At 40.8% G+C, this 22261-nt stretch overlaps 1 protein-coding gene across 9 annotated transcripts in view; it reads left to right on the top strand.

Moving 5' to 3' along the window:
- sema6a (sema domain, transmembrane domain (TM), and cytoplasmic domain, (semaphorin) 6A) overlaps nt 1–22261 on the top strand; it is a 147226-nt gene that overhangs the window by 106578 nt on the left and 18387 nt on the right. For all 9 annotated transcript variants that reach the window (XM_080188973.1, XM_080188971.1, XM_080188977.1 and 6 more), the window contains exons 7-16: nt 1363–1456; nt 3368–3487; nt 4391–4479; nt 8334–8551; nt 9448–9579; nt 12392–12547; nt 15406–15579; nt 18730–18870; nt 19072–19149; nt 21699–21757. In XM_080188973.1, coding sequence (XP_080045099.1) covers nt 1363–1456; nt 3368–3487; nt 4391–4479; nt 8334–8551; nt 9448–9579; nt 12392–12547; nt 15406–15579; nt 18730–18870; nt 19072–19149; nt 21699–21757 — 1261 coding nt within the window. The remainder of the gene's footprint in view (nt 1–1362; nt 1457–3367; nt 3488–4390; nt 4480–8333; nt 8552–9447; nt 9580–12391; nt 12548–15405; nt 15580–18729; nt 18871–19071; nt 19150–21698; nt 21758–22261) is intronic.

Here is a 22261-nt window from a genome sequence, read left to right on the forward strand (position 1 = left end):
GGCCAGTCTGAGCCAAAGCTAACACAAATAAAGATTTTTTTTAGCTGATGTAGCACCAACAGTTTTATTTTTAATTTTAATTTCTTTTTTTCTTCTCTGATGACTCATTAATTGTTTCTTGCAGTGACAAAGTTCTACAGACATTGACTGCGCTGTAGTATCTCGCTCCAGGTGACAATTTTTATAATTGGACTTGGCCAACGAGTGGCAGTAGGTTATTTTGACAAGAGGGAACATGACAGACAAAGTCTCACAATGTACTTTGATATTTAGATGTATGCACTGTCCAACAGGGGATCATTGGATATAAATAGAAGCTAACACCAGGGCTGTTTTTTCCCCCTGCAGAGAGGTTCAGAGATCAATTGAGTTGTATTCTTGCGCCAGCTGAGGTCACTAACCTCACAATGCAGGCAACAAATGTGCAATCTTCTTGGTTTGTGTAGCTTATTGCAATATAAGCTGGACATTTATTCTGATACCACTTAGGAAGTTATAAGCATCATTCAAGTTAGTGAAGTGAAAGCAAGTTTCAAAGCTCCGAGAAGAGCAAGTTAGAATATTGCAGCTACTGGGGGAAGGACAGTAGAAATAGAATCTTTGTTGGATGTTGGCCACACTTCCAGGTAGCATTCTTTCCTACCATTACCCAATTGCTAAAGCAATAAAAGCAGAAACTTGCAAGCTGCTTTAAAGAGACACCTGTGCAGTATATCAGGACAAATTATTAATTTTTGCTCTGCCTACAGTTTTCAAATTTCCTTCAAGAAAAGACAGTGGACGAGCTTCTTCTCAAGTCTTTTATTATGTGTTTGTAGATGGATCACGCTCTGAAGTACGGCCTTCTTTGTGGAATTATTTGGGAAACCGCAATTCCTTAAACAGTAACATATTACTGTTATGCTATTTCAACATTTTACTGTTTTGATATGTTCATTCATACGTGCTACAAATCTTAATTTCATCTTTTATTCCATTGCTGGCGTCTTTCCTCTATAGTGCTGCTTTGTTCAATTAATCCTTTCTTCAAATGTGCAAAGGTAGTGATATGAGAAATCTATAGGATAATTTGAAGGTTCACAATGTTCGTATTGGGAGAACAGTGCTCATCAGGAATGGATCTTGGGAACATTTTCCAGTCTTTTCTGTTAACTTTAATGAAGGGAAAATCATAGGCTATGTCCTCCCTCGTAGCGTCTCTGTCCCACTGAGATTACTGGATTGTGGAACCATTCCTTTAAACTGTGATAAGACCATTGCAGTGGTCTTACTGAGTACAATGTACATAATTGTGTAAGTTAATAATATTTTTCTTAAATAATATCCAAGAATTTGAACATTAATTCTTCCGATTGGTTTCAGTTGGACACATTGGATGTGCTTGGAGATGACAACATAAGTGGAATGGCAAGGTGTCCTTATGATCCAAAACATGCAAATGTTGCACTGTTTGCTGGTAAGCATTTGTCTAGACTTTGTGTTACATCCAGTGGGCACAGTGTGATTTCATTAAATATTCAGTCAGGAAGAATTGATTCCTCTGATTTCCCTATTTCCACCATCTCACAAAAGAGTAACATATTTTCTGAATATGAAGAAGTGCAGTGCTGTAGCAAAGCCTTGTCACCACTACAGCAGTGTATAATTTGGAAGATTGACAATGGGGGCTGCTAAATATTGTCCTTCTGATCAATCATTGATTATTTGTCCCAAGACTTCATCTTCAACTTCAAATCTGTCAGAGGCTGCACTTCACTCTGTTTCAGCAATTATTTCAAACCCTGTTTTCTCTTTCACCTCATCCCAAGATTCTGTTTCTCTGACTGTAGCCCCTTGTGTATCCCTCTGTCTTTTATGCTTAACAGCCGAGCTAAAAATTTCATGAGTTCTGTTTGCCAAAATTCCTTCCCTAAATCCCACCAACTCTCCACCTGTCTATTCTTTGAAACCTTCTCAAATCCCATTTCTTCAGCCAAGTATTTGGTCATCCCTCCTAATGAGTCTTTTTCTGGCTCAGTGCCCATTTTCCATATACCCATCTGTGAAATGCCTTTAGAAATTATTTATATTCGGAGTGCGCTATTAAAGCAAGTTGTTTACCTCTGTGGTTGAAAGGAACTTGCAGGCAAATCCCTGTTTGATTAAACACTATATTTCCTGATTAACATTATTTTATTGTGACCTTTTATGTCTGTCAACTATTTGGGATTTATGAGTTTACTACCAGTTAATGTAACTTAGGTTAAAAATACTACTATTGCATTAAATATAGCTCAAAAGGGGTTGCAGTTACATACAGCAGAGCTGGAAAATATAGATTTAGATTCAGACATACTTTTTGAACCAGATATTGATAATTTGAAATACCAGTGAATATCTTTATTTATTGGCCAGAGATCAGGCACGGGGTAGAGATGCTTCTCATTTATATGAGACCAAAACTAGGGCTGGAATTCTCTGGCCATTCACATCCCACCACCGCTGTAAGTGAGGACAAAGAATGTGGCGCTGAGCCAAATCTCCTTTCCCTGCAGTGGGACCAGAGAATCCCACTGGAGCGAATGGCCAGAGAATTCCAGTCTACAATTCCACTGTTGGGAAAAGAGTTGACAGGCCCATGCAGGTGGAATCTGATGCGTTAACCTTCCATTTTGTGTACACACTCAAGAGTGCAGAGAAAAGGTATGTGGCCAGCTAGCTAGGTTCTTGCGAAGAAGTCAACCCCAATTAGAGGAAACTTGTTATTTGAGTTCTGAGTTAGTTAAAATCAGAAAACTGACCACACAATGTTAGGCAGTTCTGCTGATGGTGATAATGTGTAGTTTTTAAATTTTTTTTGAATAAATTTGAAATTTGTTTAGATTTGCTATTCTTAAAATACCCAGTTCAAAGTGCAAGGAGATCCAGTCGTCAAACTCCTTGATTCTGCTGGTATACACACTGGAGACTTTAAGCTGCATATTGGAGCTATATCGGAGAGAGTATTTCAATCAGACTTCCAGGTTATGACAGATATCTTATACATATCTTGGGATTCGTAGGAAACTTCTGCACTAATAGTATTGTTGATTGTTGTGAAATGAATATGTTAGTGGTCACTATCGATTTGTAATTATTGGTTAGTAGTCTGACTGCCAACTTATATGAATAATTTAGAGCTTATCTCAAACTTGTTGACCAAAGTTAATTCTTGTCTGACATACTTGAGATGAATATGAACCTGAATCAAAGTAGTAACTGGTGCAATTTTCTGGTTTTAATCTTTCATTGTTTGATATGTGTGAAATCTAATGTTTTTACAATGTATTTCTCATAAAAATTAAACCACTTAATGCTGAACATCTCTTTTTTATTGTACCTTTTTCAGAAGGCAAGCTTTATTCAGCAACTGTAACAGACTTCCTTGCAATTGATGCTGTTATTTATCGGAGCCTTGGAGAAAGTCCAACACTACGGACAGTAAAACATGACTCAAAATGGTTGAAAGGTAAGGAAACAAAGATGGTGTTTTGATGACTATGTTGTCAAGATTCCAAAATATCATTATCTTCAACTTCTAAAGATCTTGTGGTTTACATTTTCCTCGAATGAGACAGGGTTTTATCTTTTGTGGTTTAATTTGAGTGAACTCCAAGTGAAGTCATTGAATATCTGTAGTGCACACCTTGGGTCATCATAAGATATAGAAACACTCCACAGGCTCCTTGTGAATGTTTTCATATTCTCGTTTTACTTCTTTGGTTTTAACAAATCCATTCTTTAGCACAGAAGCCCTTGGAGGAGTTAGGGATGATATTGCGCACATTGGGATAGATGTTAGAAGCCTACCAAAGGCGGGTGTGCCTGGAATTTCTCAGCTCCAGTTGGTATGATGATTTGCCAACATCTTCCAACCTTTGGTTTATTTTTAAAAGGCAGATTGGGTTAGCTAAAATAAACTGGCATTCAAAATCCACAAAAAATTATTATCTATTAGGAGCAAATAAAACTGTCAATCTAAATACAGCTCATAATTTTCTTCATAGTTATATCGTTAACCCCTGCTGAGTTATATCCATGTTTGGTATTTGGACTTCAGCCAAGCATTCATAATAAAATTTTATTTCATAGTTGTGTCAATTGACACAAAATCTCCATTGCTGGTTATATTAAAGCCCTTGACGTGGTATAATAGATGGTCACATTACTTCAAAGACAGAACAAACAGCTGACCTATCAGTCAATGAAAGTTCAAAGTACAAAGTGCAACTGACTAGAATAAAATCTGAACCTTAATATGGAAGAGCACTGTATTTACTGGCTAAATTAATTTAAAACATCAAAAGGCTTTGGTGCTTAAACTATATTTACAGATGAAGTATTTAATATATGCTTCTTTATTCTATTACAGAACCTTATTTTGTCAAGGCTGTGGATTATGATGATTATATTTACTTCTTCTTTCGGGAAATAGCTGTAGAATACAACACCATGGGAAAGGTAGGGATCAAGGCTTTTTTGAATATCATGAGATTATGATCTAGAAAAGATGTAGAATTAGTAATCTCATCCATTATAAGGCTGTCTTGATGTATCATGTTTATTTGTGTTTTTTTTAAGTAGCAGAGAAATATTCAAAATCACCTTTCTATCAACCACCTGGCTCCCTGGCATGGTAGCTGGACAGATCACAATGACTCATCCATGAGGGAAGATTACTTTATGTGTATTAATCTGATGGTCTGGCCAATCTCTCCGGAATATTTTGACTCTTGTTAGATATTGTTCCATGGACTAACTGACTCTCATGGTCTGTGTACTTGAACAGTATCAGCAGCAACCAGAGAGCAGAGGTTGAAGGCAAATGTCAAAAGTATCAATGGTGGCATGAAGAAAAGCATTTTTATGGAGGGAATGGTTTGGATCTGGAACATGGTACCTATAAGAGTGTGATGGAGACAGCTTCAGCTGTAGCTTTTAAAAGGGAATTGGATAAGAACCCAAAGACTAAACAAATTCAGGGTTCCAGGGAAAGGGCAGCAAAGTGGAACTAGTCATGTTGCCCATGGGCAAGGTGAATTGAATAGCTTCTTTCTTTGCTGTAATTGACCAGTGATAGTTGGATTCTAATGATGCAGCCGTGGCAGGTATCACAGCTAAACCCAACCTGATCACACCCTATGCCCAGTAGGATCAGGAGCAGAAACCATGACGATTTTTGCTCTATAACTTTTAGTCAATCCAAATTTGCTATAGCACCCTGATTCCTGTTTTACTCAGCACACTGGGGATTAATTCTGTAAATTTAATAATTTTAGAGCTTTTCACTTACTAGGGGAGACAGTGGTGTTGCGATATTGTCATTGGACTAGTAATCCAGAGACCCAAGGTAATGCTCAGGGGACCCAAGTTGTAATCTCACCACAGCAGACGATGAAATTTGAATTTAATAAAAATCTAGAATTAACTGTCTTAATGATGACCATGAAACCATTGTTGTAAAAACCCAGCTGGTTCATTGATGTCCTTAGGGGAAGGAAATCTGCTGCCCTTACCCAGTCTGGCCAAGATAGAAACTAGAAATACGAGTGGCCATTTGGCCCTTCAAGCCTGTTCTGCCATTCATGCTAATCATCAAATTCAATATCCTGATTCCCCATTCCCCCCAAATCCCTTGATCCCATTAGCCCCTAGAGCTATATCTAATTTCTTCTTGAAATCAGATGTTTTGGCCTCAACTACATTGTGTGGCAGTGAATTCACACATTCACCACCCACTGGGTGAAGAAATTTCTCCTCACCTCAATTCTAAAAGGTTTACCCCTTATCCTCAAACTATGACTCCGAGTTCTGGACACCCCAGCCACTGTGAACATTCTTTCTGAATCTACCCTGTCTAACCCTGTTAAAATTTTGTAAATTTCTATGAGATCCCCTTTCACTGTTCTAAATTCCGGTGAATATGATCTTAACCGACTTAGTCTCTCCGCATATGACAGACCCACCATCCCAAGTGGCTCCGTGTGACTCCATATTTACAGCAATCTGGTTGACTCTTGAATGTTCTGATGATGGCTCAGCCAGCAACACCCACATCCCATGAGTGAATAAAAAACTCTGACATCACAATTTTAAGTATCCTGCTTTCACTTTTTTTTACCTTTGTTGAGATACTTTGTACATTTCTTATAGAAAATGTACACATTCCTCTCACTGCATAGAACTATATTGCTTATATTAAGTAATATTACAGAAAAATAACTTACATTTATATATTGCCTTTCATGCTGTGTGGGCATCCCATAATGCTCCAAAATCAATTACTTTGTAGTAAAGTTAAAGTTTATTTACTAGTCACGAGTAGAGTCACTAAGATTGCAGATGTGCTTTTCCTTTTGCTGTTTGGTGTGTTTAGTTGTCAATGTTAATCCTACGTGGTGGGCTGGGATTGAGTTGGGACTGGACGCAAATTGAAAACGAAGCAATCCACATGAAAATAATTCCAGCATTTGAAACTAGGCAACTACTGTTTGTACTAAAATATCAACCTTGAGGAGCTGCAGCATCCTCATGGACTTCTGTAATGAAGAGGAAGAAGGTTCCGACCACAATTGAAACAGCTCATTTTTGTCAGTGTTCAAAAAACAACAGTGAATTGAATTAACTTGTTTCCCTGGTATGTAAATATGAATCAGAAGGAACAGATTTGTAATATCATTAACGGGTAAATGAAAGGATGATGAAGTACTTCTGTGCTCATTAACGCAATGGATGACATTATAAAGCATTCATACCTAATTTGTTTTTGCCCTGAGAATTGGTAATAAGAATTTCTAATTCATTAGAGATGCCTTCAAATAATGCCATCCTTACAGCATGCTCCTGTCTGATGGTTATATCTACGTCTGTATATTTTGTTGTCTATTAACCATGAGCTCTGCATAGCATGACAAAGGGAGAAATTTTCTGCAAAATTTTAATGGCAGGAGAAATGGGGTGAACCATACCAGTCTCTCAGACATACTCCAGTAAAATTATATTTAACCTAGACTTAACAGCAGCCTTCATTTTAAGTGTAATAATTTATACAAGCCCTTGGAGGGCTAGTGATGCCTCCTGGGGAGGTCAAGGGCATGGCTGGGCGGTGCCCAATAGGCACCCTGACAGTGACCACCAGGCACTCAGGCAATACGCCAGGAGTGCTGCCAGGGGATGGGGCATGGGTGGGGGCTGTGACGGGGGGTGGGAGGTTGTGGGGGGGGGTGTTGGGTGTGCGAAGGGGGATTATGCACGTGTGAATCTTGGAGGAAACCATGATGGGGGCATGTTGAGCATCCAGCAGGGGCACCCATCAGAAGGGCCTAATGCAGGTGACCTGTGTCAGAGTGGTGGTGGTGGTGGTGGTGGTGGTGGTGGTGGTGGGGGGGGGGGGGGGGGGGGGGGGGGGTGGCGGGAGGGGGGGGGGGGGGGCGCAATGTCTGTGTGTGTTCAGGTGGGAGGGGGGTTTCCCAGTCCACTGAGAGATCGGTGCATCCTTGCAAAACGGCACCCAAGCTCTCTGCAGCCGGCTGACTATTCCCGTTCCCCTCGGAACCGGTGCACAACTCACCACTCTCCAAAAAAGTGACTGAGCGTTGACAGACTCTGATGCAGAGACAGAAAGAGGGAGAGATACCTTTTATTTCTTTCAGGACTAAGTAGAAAGCTACCTGCTTTTCCCTGTACTCTCAACTCCTTCCATTCACATGGCTCTACCTCCGTCAATCAACCTAATCAAACTCTACTCTGAAACCCCAGGGGAAAAACCAGACATAAACAAAAATGTATTAATTCTAATTAAAACAACCACCCCATTAGGTAAGATCAATTATTAGCCTGCATTCTCAGCATGGGGCTGCCTGTTGCAGACAGATCAGTACAATGTAAATAGAGTTGAATTCTAAACATACCCCTTCTGAGAAACATGATATAAATATATTTCTTAAAGGCAGAGTATTATTTCTAACAACGGTATTTTAAGATCAGTACTTTTTTAAAGTAATTGATCCGCTATATTGAGTCTGCAGTGCATGTTCACTCAAGTAAAAATCTCAGGAGAAGTACCTAACTTTGAGGTCACATCTTTTCAGATAATATTAACAGAAATTGTTAATATAATTTGCAGCAATCCTCAGAAGCTGAATTCATAAAACACTCTTTGATTAAGCATAGCTGTGAACTCTTATGCTGTCCCACTGGAGACTTGATTCAATTTGCGTAATATTTTTAATTGTGAGCTGATGTATTGAAGGTCAGGGATTGGCTGTTTCGGAGCTGAAAGGAATTTTAAAATTCTTGCCTACGTTTTGTTTCAGGTGCTTTTCCCAAGAGTTGCCCGGGTCTGTAAAAATGACATGGGAGGTTCTCAAAGAGTATTGGAGAAGCAGTGGACATCCTTCGTGAAGGCCCGTCTCAACTGTTCTGTACCTGGCGACTCTCACTTTTACTTCAACATCTTGCAGTCAGTGACAGACGTTGTCCGTATTAAAGGCCGTGATGTTATTCTAGCAACATTTTCTACCCCTTATAATAGGTAGGTGTTTTCTAGAGAGACTTTGAGATGTCAGATTAAAATTCTTTGGAATGAATATCTTGGAATTACGTTGCTTGTTTAAATTACTACAATGAATTGAAGGCTGCTGTTCAGTGCAGGTCAAATGTAATATTACTGGGGTCCCATAATACATTTTCTGGACCCATGATAATCATGTTCCATTTCTTTCTTCTTCTTCTCCTTCTGGGTACTTGTTATTTTAAATTTAAAAAAATAATTGTATGCATTTGCATTTTCAGAAAAAGGACATGTTTCTGAATTCACATTGTTCAGTTCATACCTGTTTTATAATTCTCATAATTTTATAATGACTCTGTGAAGTACCTTGAGACATTTTCTGACATTAAAGGTGCTTCACAAATATAACTTGTTGCTTTGTGTCAGTAGCATTCAATCTCTGAGGATTTTTCTTAGGCTGCATTAACTGCTACAATGAACAAAAGCAATGCATCTGTTTCCAAGCGTGACTAGAATCTAAAATGTTTAGACTTTTTATTGCTGCTTTGTTCTGTTTTGTTTATAGAACTAGCAGCAGTTTATCTTGTTAATTTTTTTTCCATTGCTTAATTGGCCATCATTTTCTGACCGAGGGACAGATAAAGTAAAAGCCTAAAAGACTGGGAAAGTTTGCAGGACAAGCAGAGCCTGTCACAACGTATGAACCATTGCAGTACTCTGAGGTCCTCTGCATGGGGCTGTGTTAACAGGAGTAGGGGAAGGGAAGGGGGGAGAATACTCAAGCTGCATGAGGGGTCATTATGGAGTAATTATTTAGTAGCAGAACAAGAAGCTAACTTTAGAGAATGTGTTTAAGGATTGATTTACTACGTGGCTATTGAATGAATGGTGTTTTTATGGTAAACGTCTCATTGCAGTATCCCTGGCTCAGCAGTTTGTGCTTATGATATGGAGGACATTGCCACAGTTTTTACTGGTCGATTTAAAGAGCAGAAATCCTCTGATTCCACGTGGACGCCAGTCCCTGAAGACCGAGTTCCTAAGCCAAGGTACACCGGCTGTCTTTAAGAAATATTTTAAAAGAAATTTTTTTAAAAAGCAGCTGGAAATATTCAAACTGTATAAAAACCTCTTGTCAATGACCCTAAGGTTTTCTCATTTTCCAGTAGAATGAGTAAATGAGATAATACAAGTATTTTGTTTGAAGAGAGAATACAAGATTTTTTCCATAATTCAATAAGCAGCTGATCACAATTCTCTCCATTCCAATACATGTTTGCAATGGACATGACGCGACCCTCAGCTTTCAACAGTTGAAAGGACAACATTTTCTCACACGAAAGATACTGAACAAAAATTAAGGAATGGGGCTGCAGATTTGTTCACTGTTTTGTCACCTGAACCAAGCTTTGCAGTTGGTTAATTTTATCTGGGTCCTTTTAGACTCCTGCACCAGTCACAGAAAACAAATGATCTGCTTCCATCGTCGTTCATGGACTTTGTTTAAATGTAGAGCTGAACTGCCCTTGTGATTCTGTTTATCTGATGAAAGATTAGCCAGATTGATTTGATTTTCAAAGTTAGGTTTGAGGGCATTACTGCACAGCATAAAACACTTCTTTCATTTATTACTGATAAACATATTGTTGCATATACACAACAAAGATTTTTTTCACCATACCGCATAAAAATAAACCAAACATGTAAAGAAATAACATATCACAGATCATTGAGACGATGTGAATTCAAATTGTGCATAAAATTTTTTTAGGTTACTTCCACTTAAGCTGCGGTCTTTTAGATGAGGTGGGTCAGAATGTAGGCTCAGTGACTACTGATGATACCACACCATGCATTATTGATGGGAATTGCATTCCTCTGTGGCTGAACTGTGCTCTACTAATTTGTCTTCTTGCTTGTAATAAGGTTCTTGGTTATTGTGCGGCACACTATGTCTGATGACTGAAAGCTATAGAACCCTGCCTACACAAGAGAATGGCAGTCAAAGCAAGAGTTCAGTCTATGTTCTCTGTACTTTCACTGGGAAAACAAGGACCTCTAATGCAACAAGAAAGAACGTGGCTGGGATTCTCCTGGCCTGCTGCACTTCTCGAGTGGACGTCGGCGGGTAGCCTTTAGCGGGATTTGTGACTGGCGTCTGGCTGATCACAAGTCTCCCAAGCCCTTTTTTTTCACTAACTCAGCTCCACACTAAAAATGGGTGCAGGGCCGATTACTGGATGGAAATAGCCATTTCTATATGATCAGTGGGCCCAGGACGATAGTCTCTGGGCCTGCTAGTGTCTCATCTCCTGCCGGGAGGGGTTTACACTAGTGGGGTTTACAACAGTTCTCCACCAGTGGGAAAGTGACATACTCACCCCACTGGTGGGGACAGAGGCCAGTGAGGCTCCCCCAGGATTTTGGGAGCAAGGAAGATGCCCCTTGGGCAGTGCCGGGCTGGCAATGCCCAGTGGGCACACTGGCACTGCCCACCGAGCACTGGGTAGTCTCAGGGGGGTGGTGACAGAGGGGACGGTGCCTACTGAGGGGGGGGGGAACAGAGCCTAATGAGGGGACCTGCTTCCATTCTGCAATGGGATCGATGGGGGAGGGAGTGAGGAGGCAATCAGGATTGATCATGGGAGGGTATCAGGGATACCCATCAGGGATGGGGGTGGAGTGGATGTGGGGGGAGGGAGGGGGAATGTCAGGGCTGGCCATGAGGATGGGGGAGTGGGCTTGTGGGATGAGGTCCCATTCCCCCACCTCCCACGTACTGGCACAAATTCCTCTGAGGCACTCTGTTGAATAATAGTTCAGGTAAGTACGTGCAAAATATGGGCAGGAAAGTCTCCTGTTATTCCTCCCGTTGGGCACTTATTTGACTTTGGGAGAATCCCGGCCCATTCGTCTCATGCCTTTCATGGTCTTAGGGTGTCCTATATGCTTTTCAGTCAATGAAGCCACTGCTATAGTATAGGGACTGCAGCAGACAATTTATGCACAGCAAGATTCCACAAATAATATTGAGATAAATGACCAGGTAATGTCTTTTTTAACAATCTTGTTGAAGGATAAAATGTAGACCAACATTTTCAGGGTTTTAATAGTATTTTGACGAAACAAAAAAATCCATTAGCTTGTATAACAAATGTAAAGCAATCCATAAACAACTACATCCCTTAATTAGGCTGCAAAAGTATATTGTGGAGAAGGCATACACAAATGCTCGGTGCACGCTTAAAATTCTTCTCTGATTGTTTCTTGCAGTGACATTAGCCTATTTAACTTAATAAAGGTCATTGCCTGCTATTGGATAACAGAGCAAAGAATTGATAAAATTCCATTAATGAGAACTGGTGTTCCACAGTATTTGACAAGCAATCAGTCTCTTTATTTTCAGCTTCATATGTAAAATGGGTCATCAATTATAGTTCACAATGGGAATCATCTAGTTTATTTGATAAATAATTAATAGTATAAATGATGACCTGGATAAATATTTTAAAAGAACACGGTGTACATCGTGGTTGGAAGTTTAGTAATTGTTCACGAGAAATTCCTTGGGTTGGAGGCTTTTTTCTTGAGCACAGCCACCGCAGTGTGAATTAGCTGAGCAGTTGGTAGGGTTCCAAGTGCAACAGAAGAAAGCAGTCTTCAAGCCCCATTGAAAAATTAAAACACCCAAAGGAAGTGCATGAATAGTTTAATGGGCAAGACACACTGTTTAATTTCCTTTATCACCTCATCTTAGAATGCCACCATAATCCTCAAAAACTTTACCAAGCACCTATTTTACAAAGTTGTTGCTTCTGGCTGCCTTTTCCCTCTTTAACAATCCTCATCTTTGTTCCACAGGCCTGGATCTTGTGCAGGTTCAGTATTGCTGGAACGATTTGGGACCTCCAACGGATTCCCAGATGATACGCTCAACTTCATTAAAACCCACCCTCTTCTGGATGAAGCGGTACCTTCAATTGACAATAGGCCGTGGTTTTTGAGGACAATGGTCAGGTCAGTGGTTGCTCATATTCAATATTAACTTAAAAGTACTGCAATCTCTTTTTGCTGTTCTGGCATTATTCCCCAAATTAAGAACTAGCTTCAGTGCTTGAAAAGAGCTTACCCTTCCTGCAGTTAATTATTTTTGTTTTATATACTCTATGAAATAGGCAGTGCACGCCAGGAATCACTGAGAATTGCTGAAGTGCTTGCTTTGGGCAGCAGCAGTGGCTCCATGGAGCATGAACTTGCTGCCCTCTTTCAGGTTGACTGCATTCATCCTCCAACCACTCCCCATGCTGTTGACTATCAGCCAACCAGTCTAAACTGATGGTGCCCATGTAACGTTGTTTTAATCCACAGATTGCCATCTGCAATCTCGTCCACTGAAAGTCAGCACCAGCTATTTTGCAGCCACTGGAATAGCACTGCTTAGGAGCATTAGAGTAGATAAAGGGAAAACAGGCAGTCATAGAATCATAGCCTACAGCTCAGAAGCACACCCTTCGACCCTGCTCCAACAGAGCATCCCATCTAGACCCCAACCATGTAACCTCACATATTTAATCCACTAATCCCCTTAAGCTACACATCATTGGACGCTAAGGGGCAATTTAACATAGCCAATCCACCTAACCTGCACATCACTTCGAACTGTGGGAGGAAACTGCAGCACCTGGAGGAAAACCACGCAGACACGGGGAGAATGTGCAAACTCCACATAGTCACCCAAGACCAGAATTGAACCTCGGTCCCTGGAGCTGTGAGGCAGCAGTACTAAACACTGATTAGTTGATGCTTATATGCAAAAGAACATGGCTTGATTGATAAATTTGATTTGGAATATTTATATTGTCGTAATTTTTATTATTTCATTATGACCAAGTGGATGCTTTGATGGTTAGTGAGAGAGTGAAGGTAACATGTGGGACAGTTAGTGAATGGGGAATTGGGTTTGCAGTTACTGCCACTTGCTTGCTTTGCCTGTTTCAGTAAGAACAAAACCTGGTTAGCTCTCAATGAATAGTGTTACTGGTGTATGTTACACAACTGTAGATGACAAACTGAAAGATATTGCCAAGAACTCCAGACTGAAAGGAGCTGGGTACATAAAGAATTCCTTCCCAGTGTCACCTTCAAAACCATGAGCATTGCTGTCCTTGCCCAGCTCTGTGGTTGCAGTTATGGACACAGCGGGTTTCAATTTCAGTGAACGTGTCCTAATGGAAGTACAGGCTTCTCACACAGTGTCGCTCACCAAAGTCCAGGTTGGAGAATTGCTCGCTGAATACCCTGGATGGATATGATCTCCTGCTGAGAGCCCTTCTTTTCCTCCTCCTCCTCCTCATGCTCCCTCTTCCAGCAGTTTGACCAGCTTTCCAAGGTCTCTTTTCATCAAGTCATACTGATTCGAAGGGAAGTGCATGGTAGTGCACCCATGTCTGGAAACAGCTGGTTGGCACAGGTGTCTGAAGTCAGCAAAAAGTCCTTCAACACCTGCCGCACCACTGCCTGAAGACTTTTGCAATTTGAGGCAAAGATAGAAAGCACCAAACACTTGTAGAATTCTAGCAAAACCCAGAAGAAATCAACGAAGTAATGATGATCCCTTTCATAAGCCATAGTAGGATCATCATTTGTTCAGCATTAGTTGAAACAATGAGCTCCAAACTATCTGTGCTGGCACCAAACCACAGTGATTGCTATCTGAGCCAGAATTCTCTCGATATTCGTGCCAGCAGGGTTCTCTGTCCCACCGGCAGCACACACCCATATGTGGGTTTCGCAGCTGCCTGGGGTAACATTAGTGGAAAATCCCATTGACAGCAGCGGGATCAGAGAATCCCACTGCTAGTGAACAGCACACCGCCTTCCACAGCTGGAAGTATGCAGCTGGGAGGTGGGAGAATCCCTCCCATGATCTGCCTGCTCTGCGACTCCTTGTTCTACCTGCCCACTTACAGTGGCTGTTTACTGCACTCACACCAACACCCTCACCAAGTTGGCATCTGGTACAACTCACCCCAGAAACTTGCTTGCATGCCTCGGACCCTATTTCAAACCTCAAACAGCAATCATGGTGCCCAAACAACAGCTCTACCGATCCACATTTCCCAACAATTAATCTGTTTCCCTTTTGAGTCTGTTTGACCTTTGATACATTTCTGATGTTTTCATTTTAATTTTTTTCTAAGGGGGTTCTGTTGTTCTGGCTGTGAGCACAGATCCTGGTTTCAGCTGATTTGTGTGAGCTACTGTTCATTGGTAGCAGTGTGGGTACTGGGGAAATGTTTGTTTAATGCGTGACTTTCTGTGGAGTTTGGTTGAAGGCAGAACAGCTGGGAAGAGTTTAACAGTGAGTGCACTGTTATGCCCATATATAGAGAAAGAGCAGTTCTATAAAAATCATATTTCATGGGTTGAACAATGCGGCCCTTGATATAGATGTATTCAGATGTTTTAAAGAGAAGCTTTCTTCTTAAGTTCTGTCGGTCTGCCAGTGTAGGTGAACAAAAGAAAGCTTGTCTGTTTCTTAAGTCTGCACATTACTGTTAAATGGGAACTAACTTGGTTGGAAGAATGAACTTGATAGTTTATACATTAGCAAAAGTTCTCTGTTACATTCTTAACAAATCCACTTCATTTTGGTCTCATCATCGTCAACTTGCTGTTGCTTATCCTTTTTCCATTGCATTCTAGGCTTTGTATGTTTTTACTTAATTTCTGTGTAATGATAAAAGACCAAATTTGAAAGGATACCACAATATGCTTTTTAAAAATTAGTTCCCTCTTCACATCCTGTACAGTTAGGTTTACAATGCAGCCCAGTGTAATAATAAATGAAACCAGCTGATTTTTTTTTTCAACAGGTATCGATTGACCAGAATTGCTGTGGATACTGCTGCGGGCCCCTACCAGAATTACACTGTTGTCTTTCTAGGGTCAGAAAAAGGAATCATCTTGAAGTTTCTGGCCAAAGCAAATATGGGGTCCATCAATGACAGCATCTTTCTGGAGGAGATTAACATCTACAATGTAGAGAAGTAGGTCCATCTCAAGCTCACAGTTGGGACTGAAGCAAAAAAAATTTTTAAAAACCCACACCTGACAAGAACAGGGCAAGTAAAATTAGGCAGTGTTGTTTGCATTGCACTCCTGTTCCACACTATTTTAACATGCACACTTTGGGAGTGCAGTTGAGACCTATTTTAGGCCCATAGTATTTTGTTACTTGCACTCCAGAGCAATTTTTAACAAGCAGTCATGCCTTGTCTGCAAAACCTCACTAAGCAGGAGCATGCTGGGAAGCTAATTTTATTTAAAGTTTATTTTCTTTGTGGAGTGGAAGGAGCCTGCCTCCCCTTCCACACCACCTCCCCACCCCACCCCTGCCCCCTACTCTGATCAAAACCAAATGCTCCCCAACTCACACAGCTTCTGCCTGAATTCCAGGGACCATTCTCCATTGATTCCCAGCAGTGTCTGGTCATCTCATTGCAGCCCGATAGCCAAGGATGGATTTATGTCAGCATTACGTCAGGGATTTACAGCCAAGATTGGGATGAGGCCTGGGAGGTAAAATGATTCGGGCCCCACCCCAGCTTGGCAGTCACCCTGCCACCCACTTGCAGGACTTGTGCTCTGAGTTAAAATCAAGGCTTTGTTCTTTTAATCAAAATAGGAAAGCTCATCAAACATTATTTTACTGCAACTGTTTTTTAAAAAATCTTTCATAGGATGTGGGCACCACTGGCATTTTAGTGAAAGCGATCACAACCTGGTACAATTTAAGCTTGTTATAGACAAGGAAATAGACAAGCTGCAAAAAAGGTTTTGGGTTAGGGGAGAGCGGATTTTAATTAAATAAGATAGGATCTGGCCAAGGTAATCTAGGGACAACTACTAATGGAAAAATCTACAGTAGAGCAATGGGGGGCATTTAAAAAGGGTGCAAGTCCAGCATGTTCCCTCCAGGGGGATAGGTAGGAATAACAAGCCTAGAGAACCATGGAAAATCAGGGATATTCAGGATACATTTCGAAGGAAAAGTAAGACTTTTAAAAAGTACAGGGGGAGCAAATCATTAGGGGCATTTGTGAGATATAGAAAGTGCAGGGTGGAGCTTAAGAAAGCAATTAGGGATGCAAAGAGAAGATATGAGAAAGCTCTGGCTGATAAAAGTACTGATATTCTATAAGTATATCAATGGAAAGAGAATAACCAGAGAAAGAGTGGGGCCCATTAGGGATGAAGGAGGCAATTTGTGGGTGGAACCACAGGACGTTAGTAGTGTTGAATGAATATTTCATATCCATCTTCACCAAGAGAATGAGGACAATGGCATAGAATTCAGGGAGAGAGACTGTGAGGTTCTTGAGCAAATTAACATAGGGAAGGACAAGGTTTTAGAGGTGTTGGTAGCCTTAAAAATGGATAAACCTCCAGATCCAGATGAATTGTGCCCCAACCTGCTGTGGGAGGCAAGGAAGGAAATTGCAGGGGCTCTGATCAAAATTTTCAATTCCTCTCTGGCCACGGAGGAGAGGTGCCAGACAACTGGAGAACAGCAAATGTGATTCCACTATTTAAGAAGGGTTGTAGAGATAAACTAGGGAACTACAGACCAGTGAGTCTCATGTCAGTGGTAGGAAAACTATTAGAGAAACTTCTGAAGGAGAGCATCTATCTCTTCTTGGAGAGGCAAAGCTTGATCAAGGATAGTCAGTGTGGCTTCATCAGAGGGAGGTCATGCCTAACAAACCTGATTGCATTTTTTGAGGAGGTGACCAGGTGTGTAGGCGCAGAAAGTGGAGTCAATGTAGTTTGTATGGATTTCAGCAAAGCCTTTGACAAAGTCCCACATGGGAGACTTGTAAAGAAGGTAAATTCACCTGGGGTACAGGGTAATTTGATAAAATGAATTCAAAATTGGCTCCGTTGTAGGATAATGTGGAGATGCCGGTGTTAGACTGGGGTAAACACAGTAAGAAGTCTCACAACACCAGGTTAAATTCCAACAGGTTTATTTGGTAGCAAAAGCCACTAGCTTTCGAAGCACTGCTCCTTCATCAGGTGAGCAGTGCTTCAAAAGCTAGTGGCTTTTGCTACCAAATAAACCTATTGGACCTTAACCTGGTATTGTGAGACTTACTGAGCTGCAGGAGACAGAGGGAGATAACAGAAAAATGCTTCAGAGACTGGAAGCCAGTGTCCAGTGATGTACCACAGGGATCTGTGTTGGGTCCCCTATTACTCATCATTTATATAAACAACATAGATGACAATGTGGAAGGGTAGAATTAGTAAGTTTGCAGATGACACAAAGATTGGCTGGATGGTTAACAGTGAGGCGGAGTATCTTAGGCTACAAGAAGATATAGATGGGGTGGTCAAATGGGCAGATCGGTGGCAGATATAATTTAACCTTGAAAAGTGTGAAGTGATACACTTTGTAATTTGGCAAGGAAGTATTCAATGACTGGTGGGACACTAGGAAGTTCTGTGGAATAAAGAGACCTTGGCGTGTTTGTCCACAGATCTCTGAAGTGAAAGGGCATGTTAGAGTTCAGGTGTTTCTAATATGTTGGTACGGACTTGATGGACTGAAGGGCCTCTTCTGCACTTTATGGTTCTATGACTGTATGAAACCTGACCAGGCAACTGAATGCATAGTCCCTGAGATTGAGGAACTGGAGTGTTACGACTCATTGTTCCCAAAAGTTTGAAATAATCAAACACATTCAAAGTGCTGGAGCTTCAATCAAGTGTGTTTCTTGCTGTTCTTGCTGGTGGACTGATCAGCTGATGCAATGATACGTGACACGTGACTGCAACGCAACAGTCAATGTGACACCCGGGATATATAATCACATAACAATTGGTTCCTAATTCTTTACAAATAATATAATATAAGAGCGCAGCTAATACCCAGGGAAATGGAACCACTGAGTGCTTACAGGCGAGAAGAGGTGAGAATTATGGCAAACCTTGTTTAAAAGCCTGGAATACTTCTACAGATAAATGTAACTGTGTGCCAAGTGCTGCATGAATGCTTGTAACACTTGGAAGTAGCAATGCTTTAATGGTGGCAGAGATATTTTGTGAAAGGTTAGGTTGAAGACTGACATATTCAATCACAATTTCTATGTGTGGGGTGTAATTCCACTAATATCAATTTTGCCCTTCTGTATTAGGTGCAGCGTTGATGGTGTGGAAGATAGAAGAATTGTCGGTATGCAGCTTGATAAGCCCAGCAACTGTCTCTTTGTGGCGTTCTCCACTTGCGTTGTGAGGTTGCCTCTCGCTCGATGTGAACGTCACAGCAAATGCAAAAAGTGAGTTGAGGATGTTCCACTGGGACGTGTGATTTTTAAAAGTTTGCTTTCCAAATGGCAGGCAAGTGGGTTTTGAAGCAACATGAAAGCCAGATGTCAGGATGAAGTTATTTGGGGGAGATGGGGCAGGTTTTCTCCTTCTGTGACTTTCATGAATGATGACCAGAATATGCATTTGAAGTTTTTTTGTCTCTTCCCCAGGACATGTGTCGCTTCTCGAGACCCCTACTGTGGTTGGTTGAAGGAGGGATTGTGTGCACAACTAACATCTGCAACTAAGTAAGTGATCCCTTTTAAAGAACAAAAAGGTGAATGAGCAAAACTCTTTGACCAGAGAAGTTAAGCAAGTAACAGCCAGGCTGACCAAACAAAAGCTCAAGGTCTTTTTAGCAAGGGTTCACCTTCTGCAGTGAATAGTGTAAAAGTGTTTGTTGTATGTCCCCAGACTTCTCTTGGAGTATAGAATGTCACCCACTAATAGCAGGAAATTAGTTGGTTGCTCTCCCAGAGTACTGAAGCAGTCCATATCCATATGCAACAAGCCACAACGATATTCAGACATAGGCTGATAAATGGCAAGCAACATTTGCACCATACAAATGCCAGGAAATGAACCTCCAGCAAGAGAGAATCAAACCATCTTCCCATGACATTCAATGACATTACTATCACTGAATCCTTCCCCCCCACCCAAACCATCATCATCCTGGAATTACAAAAACTAAACTGGACTAGCCATATAAATACTGTGGCTACAAGAGCAGGTCAGAGCCTGGGAATCCTGTGGCGAGTAACTCAACCTCCTGACTCCCTAAAGCCCGTTCACCATCTGCAAGGCACAATCAGGAATGTAATGAAATACTCTCTACATATGTGGTTGAGTGCAGCTCCAATATTCAACCACATTCAAGAAGCCCAACATTGTCCTGAACAAAACAACTTGCTCGATTGGCAACCCATCCACCAACTTAACTATATTCACTCTCTCCACCACCAACGCACAGTGACAGTAGTGTATACAATCTACAAGATGCACTGTAGCAATTCACCAAGCCTCCTTTGACAACCCCTTCTAAATCTGTGACTTCTACCATCTAGAAGAACAAGGTCAGCAGACTCATAGGAACACCATCACCTGCAAGTTCCCCTCCAAGACACCACCCTGACTTGGGACTATATTGCCATTTCTTCGTTGCCACTGGTCAAAATCCTAAATCTCCCTTCCTAAGGATACTGTAGGTATCTACTATTTCTACATCATATGGACTGAAGTGGTTCAAGAAAGCTCACCACCACTAAGGACAATCAAGAGTGGGAAATAAATGCTGGTTCAGCCAATGATACTCACGTCCCATGAAAACATTTTTAAAACATTTTAACAAGCTTTTATTGTGAGTGTCATACTCCCAGTCTCTATGGATGTATTCAGCCTATACTCCACCTGTAACAGCCTGGTAGGCGATACATATCCTGCAGTATCAGGTCATAGCACTGCTGAAACAGTATAGTGGACTTTGCCACTTGATTTTACACCCTCCAGTGGGTAAGCACACAAGTTTTATTTAGAGCACAGTTGAAATCAGGAGCTTGGCAAACTGACAGCCCACAGACACAGATCCAACACTGACCACAGGAGTTTTTCCAACAATGCATACACAATCAAATGAAGGGCAAATTTCTGTATGTTAATATGTAACAGTTCTAAATGGCACAGTATTTTGTACCATGACTTACAGCAGTAACCAAACATTCCTTATCTTGTTATTCAATCCTTTATTATAAATTAACATTTTTATTAACCCCCATATTAGAAGGGCACAAGTACAACATATAAGCCCAGAAGTTTGATCATGCCTATTTTTGGGAACACAAATGGAGCAGGAACCATTCCTTAGTGCTTGAATGACGAGGCACGATATTGGGCTTTGAGATTCACTTACATAGAACCAATGAGTTGTCAAGAGTAACAGACTGTTAGCATATAAGGGCCAAACTCCACACTGATATATAAACCTTGATCAGAATGGTTGGTGATGCACTCCCTGTTCAGAGTGAGCATTGATTTCTTTGCTGCAATATTGCAGGCTTAGAGGCTGTTTAGCATCCTAAAAGCAAATGATGTCCAGCCAACATTTTAAACATATGCACCAAATTTAATTTCCAGGATTTCTCTGGTGCTTTTAGCATGTTAGCCAATTCAATTCTTTTTCCCATGAAAACATTACATCAGTGCCTCAGTTCTGGCCTTGACTATAAGCCAGTTCTTTAAGATTCTCCTGTTGTATGTGACATTAGTGTATTTCCATTTAGATGCAGGACTTCTGGCAAGTTGCAGTGTTTAGGATGTAGAATTTATGGTGCATATTCTACCCTGAAGAAAACAAACTTATGTTCTAGCACACTGTGCCTTGCTAGTGATGCTGCACGCTTTATTTAACAGTTGTATGAATCAGAAATACGGTAGAGATCTATAATGCAGAGTTGTTTCAATGCATACCCATACTAACCCCACTTTAGAGCTTGGAGGCAGGACACCATTAAGATCCAGTCACAAATAATGATCCTACCTGGTTCATTCTGCCCTTTCCCCACAATGCTCTCTCCAGCCTAGAGACAGGGAGAAGAATTTTGCTCTTACCTTGACCTCAGTTGACATCACCTAACCAGCACTTTCAGAGGTCAGATTATTTTGATATGAGGGTCCCTCATGCTGGACGATGAAAAATTACAACCAAAGCATGAACTGAACACCACATTTCAGTTTTGTGTGCTAATATGTATCATTTTACTGTTTGTAACTATTGGATGTGCCTCCCTGTTTTATGTAGGTCATCATTTGAGCAAGACATTGAACGTGGCAACACAGATGGTCTGGGAGATTGCCAAAGTAAGCTCACCTGTATTTTTGTTGGGTTAATATACTTTTTGATGTCCCTGTTGCAATATTATTTCAAAAGGATAGTGTTTGTGTTATAGATCATTTTGAACAGTGTGAAAGTACATTAAGGGAAATATCTTAATGTGTAAATTGCAATCTTTGAAAATCGCTACTCACTCACTGACACAAGCCTAGTACTTGGCTCTTACTACATTATTATAAGGTGCCAAGTACAATTTTAACTGTTGTTTTTGCAGTTCATTGGACAACACAGGATAGTTTATTGTTAATTCTGACTAAGAGCACTCCCACAAGAGAATAACCCATTATCTGCAATTTATTAGATAATTGTCTCAAGAGTAAAAATAAACTATACGATGACAAAAAAATTACAGACAAAATGCTAACCTTTCTTATTTTTGTAAATATTATGCCTTGACTAAAGGAGATTGTTTGTTTGAGAAGGTCTTAAATATAAATACTTTTTACCAGCTTACTGTATTCAAAAAAGTA

The sequence above is a fragment of the Carcharhinus amblyrhynchos genome, chromosome 5, assembly GCF_965287045.1.
Source record: "Carcharhinus amblyrhynchos chromosome 5, sCarAmb.v2.hapA, whole genome shotgun sequence".
Lineage (NCBI taxonomy): Eukaryota > Metazoa > Chordata > Chondrichthyes > Carcharhiniformes > Carcharhinidae > Carcharhinus > Carcharhinus amblyrhynchos.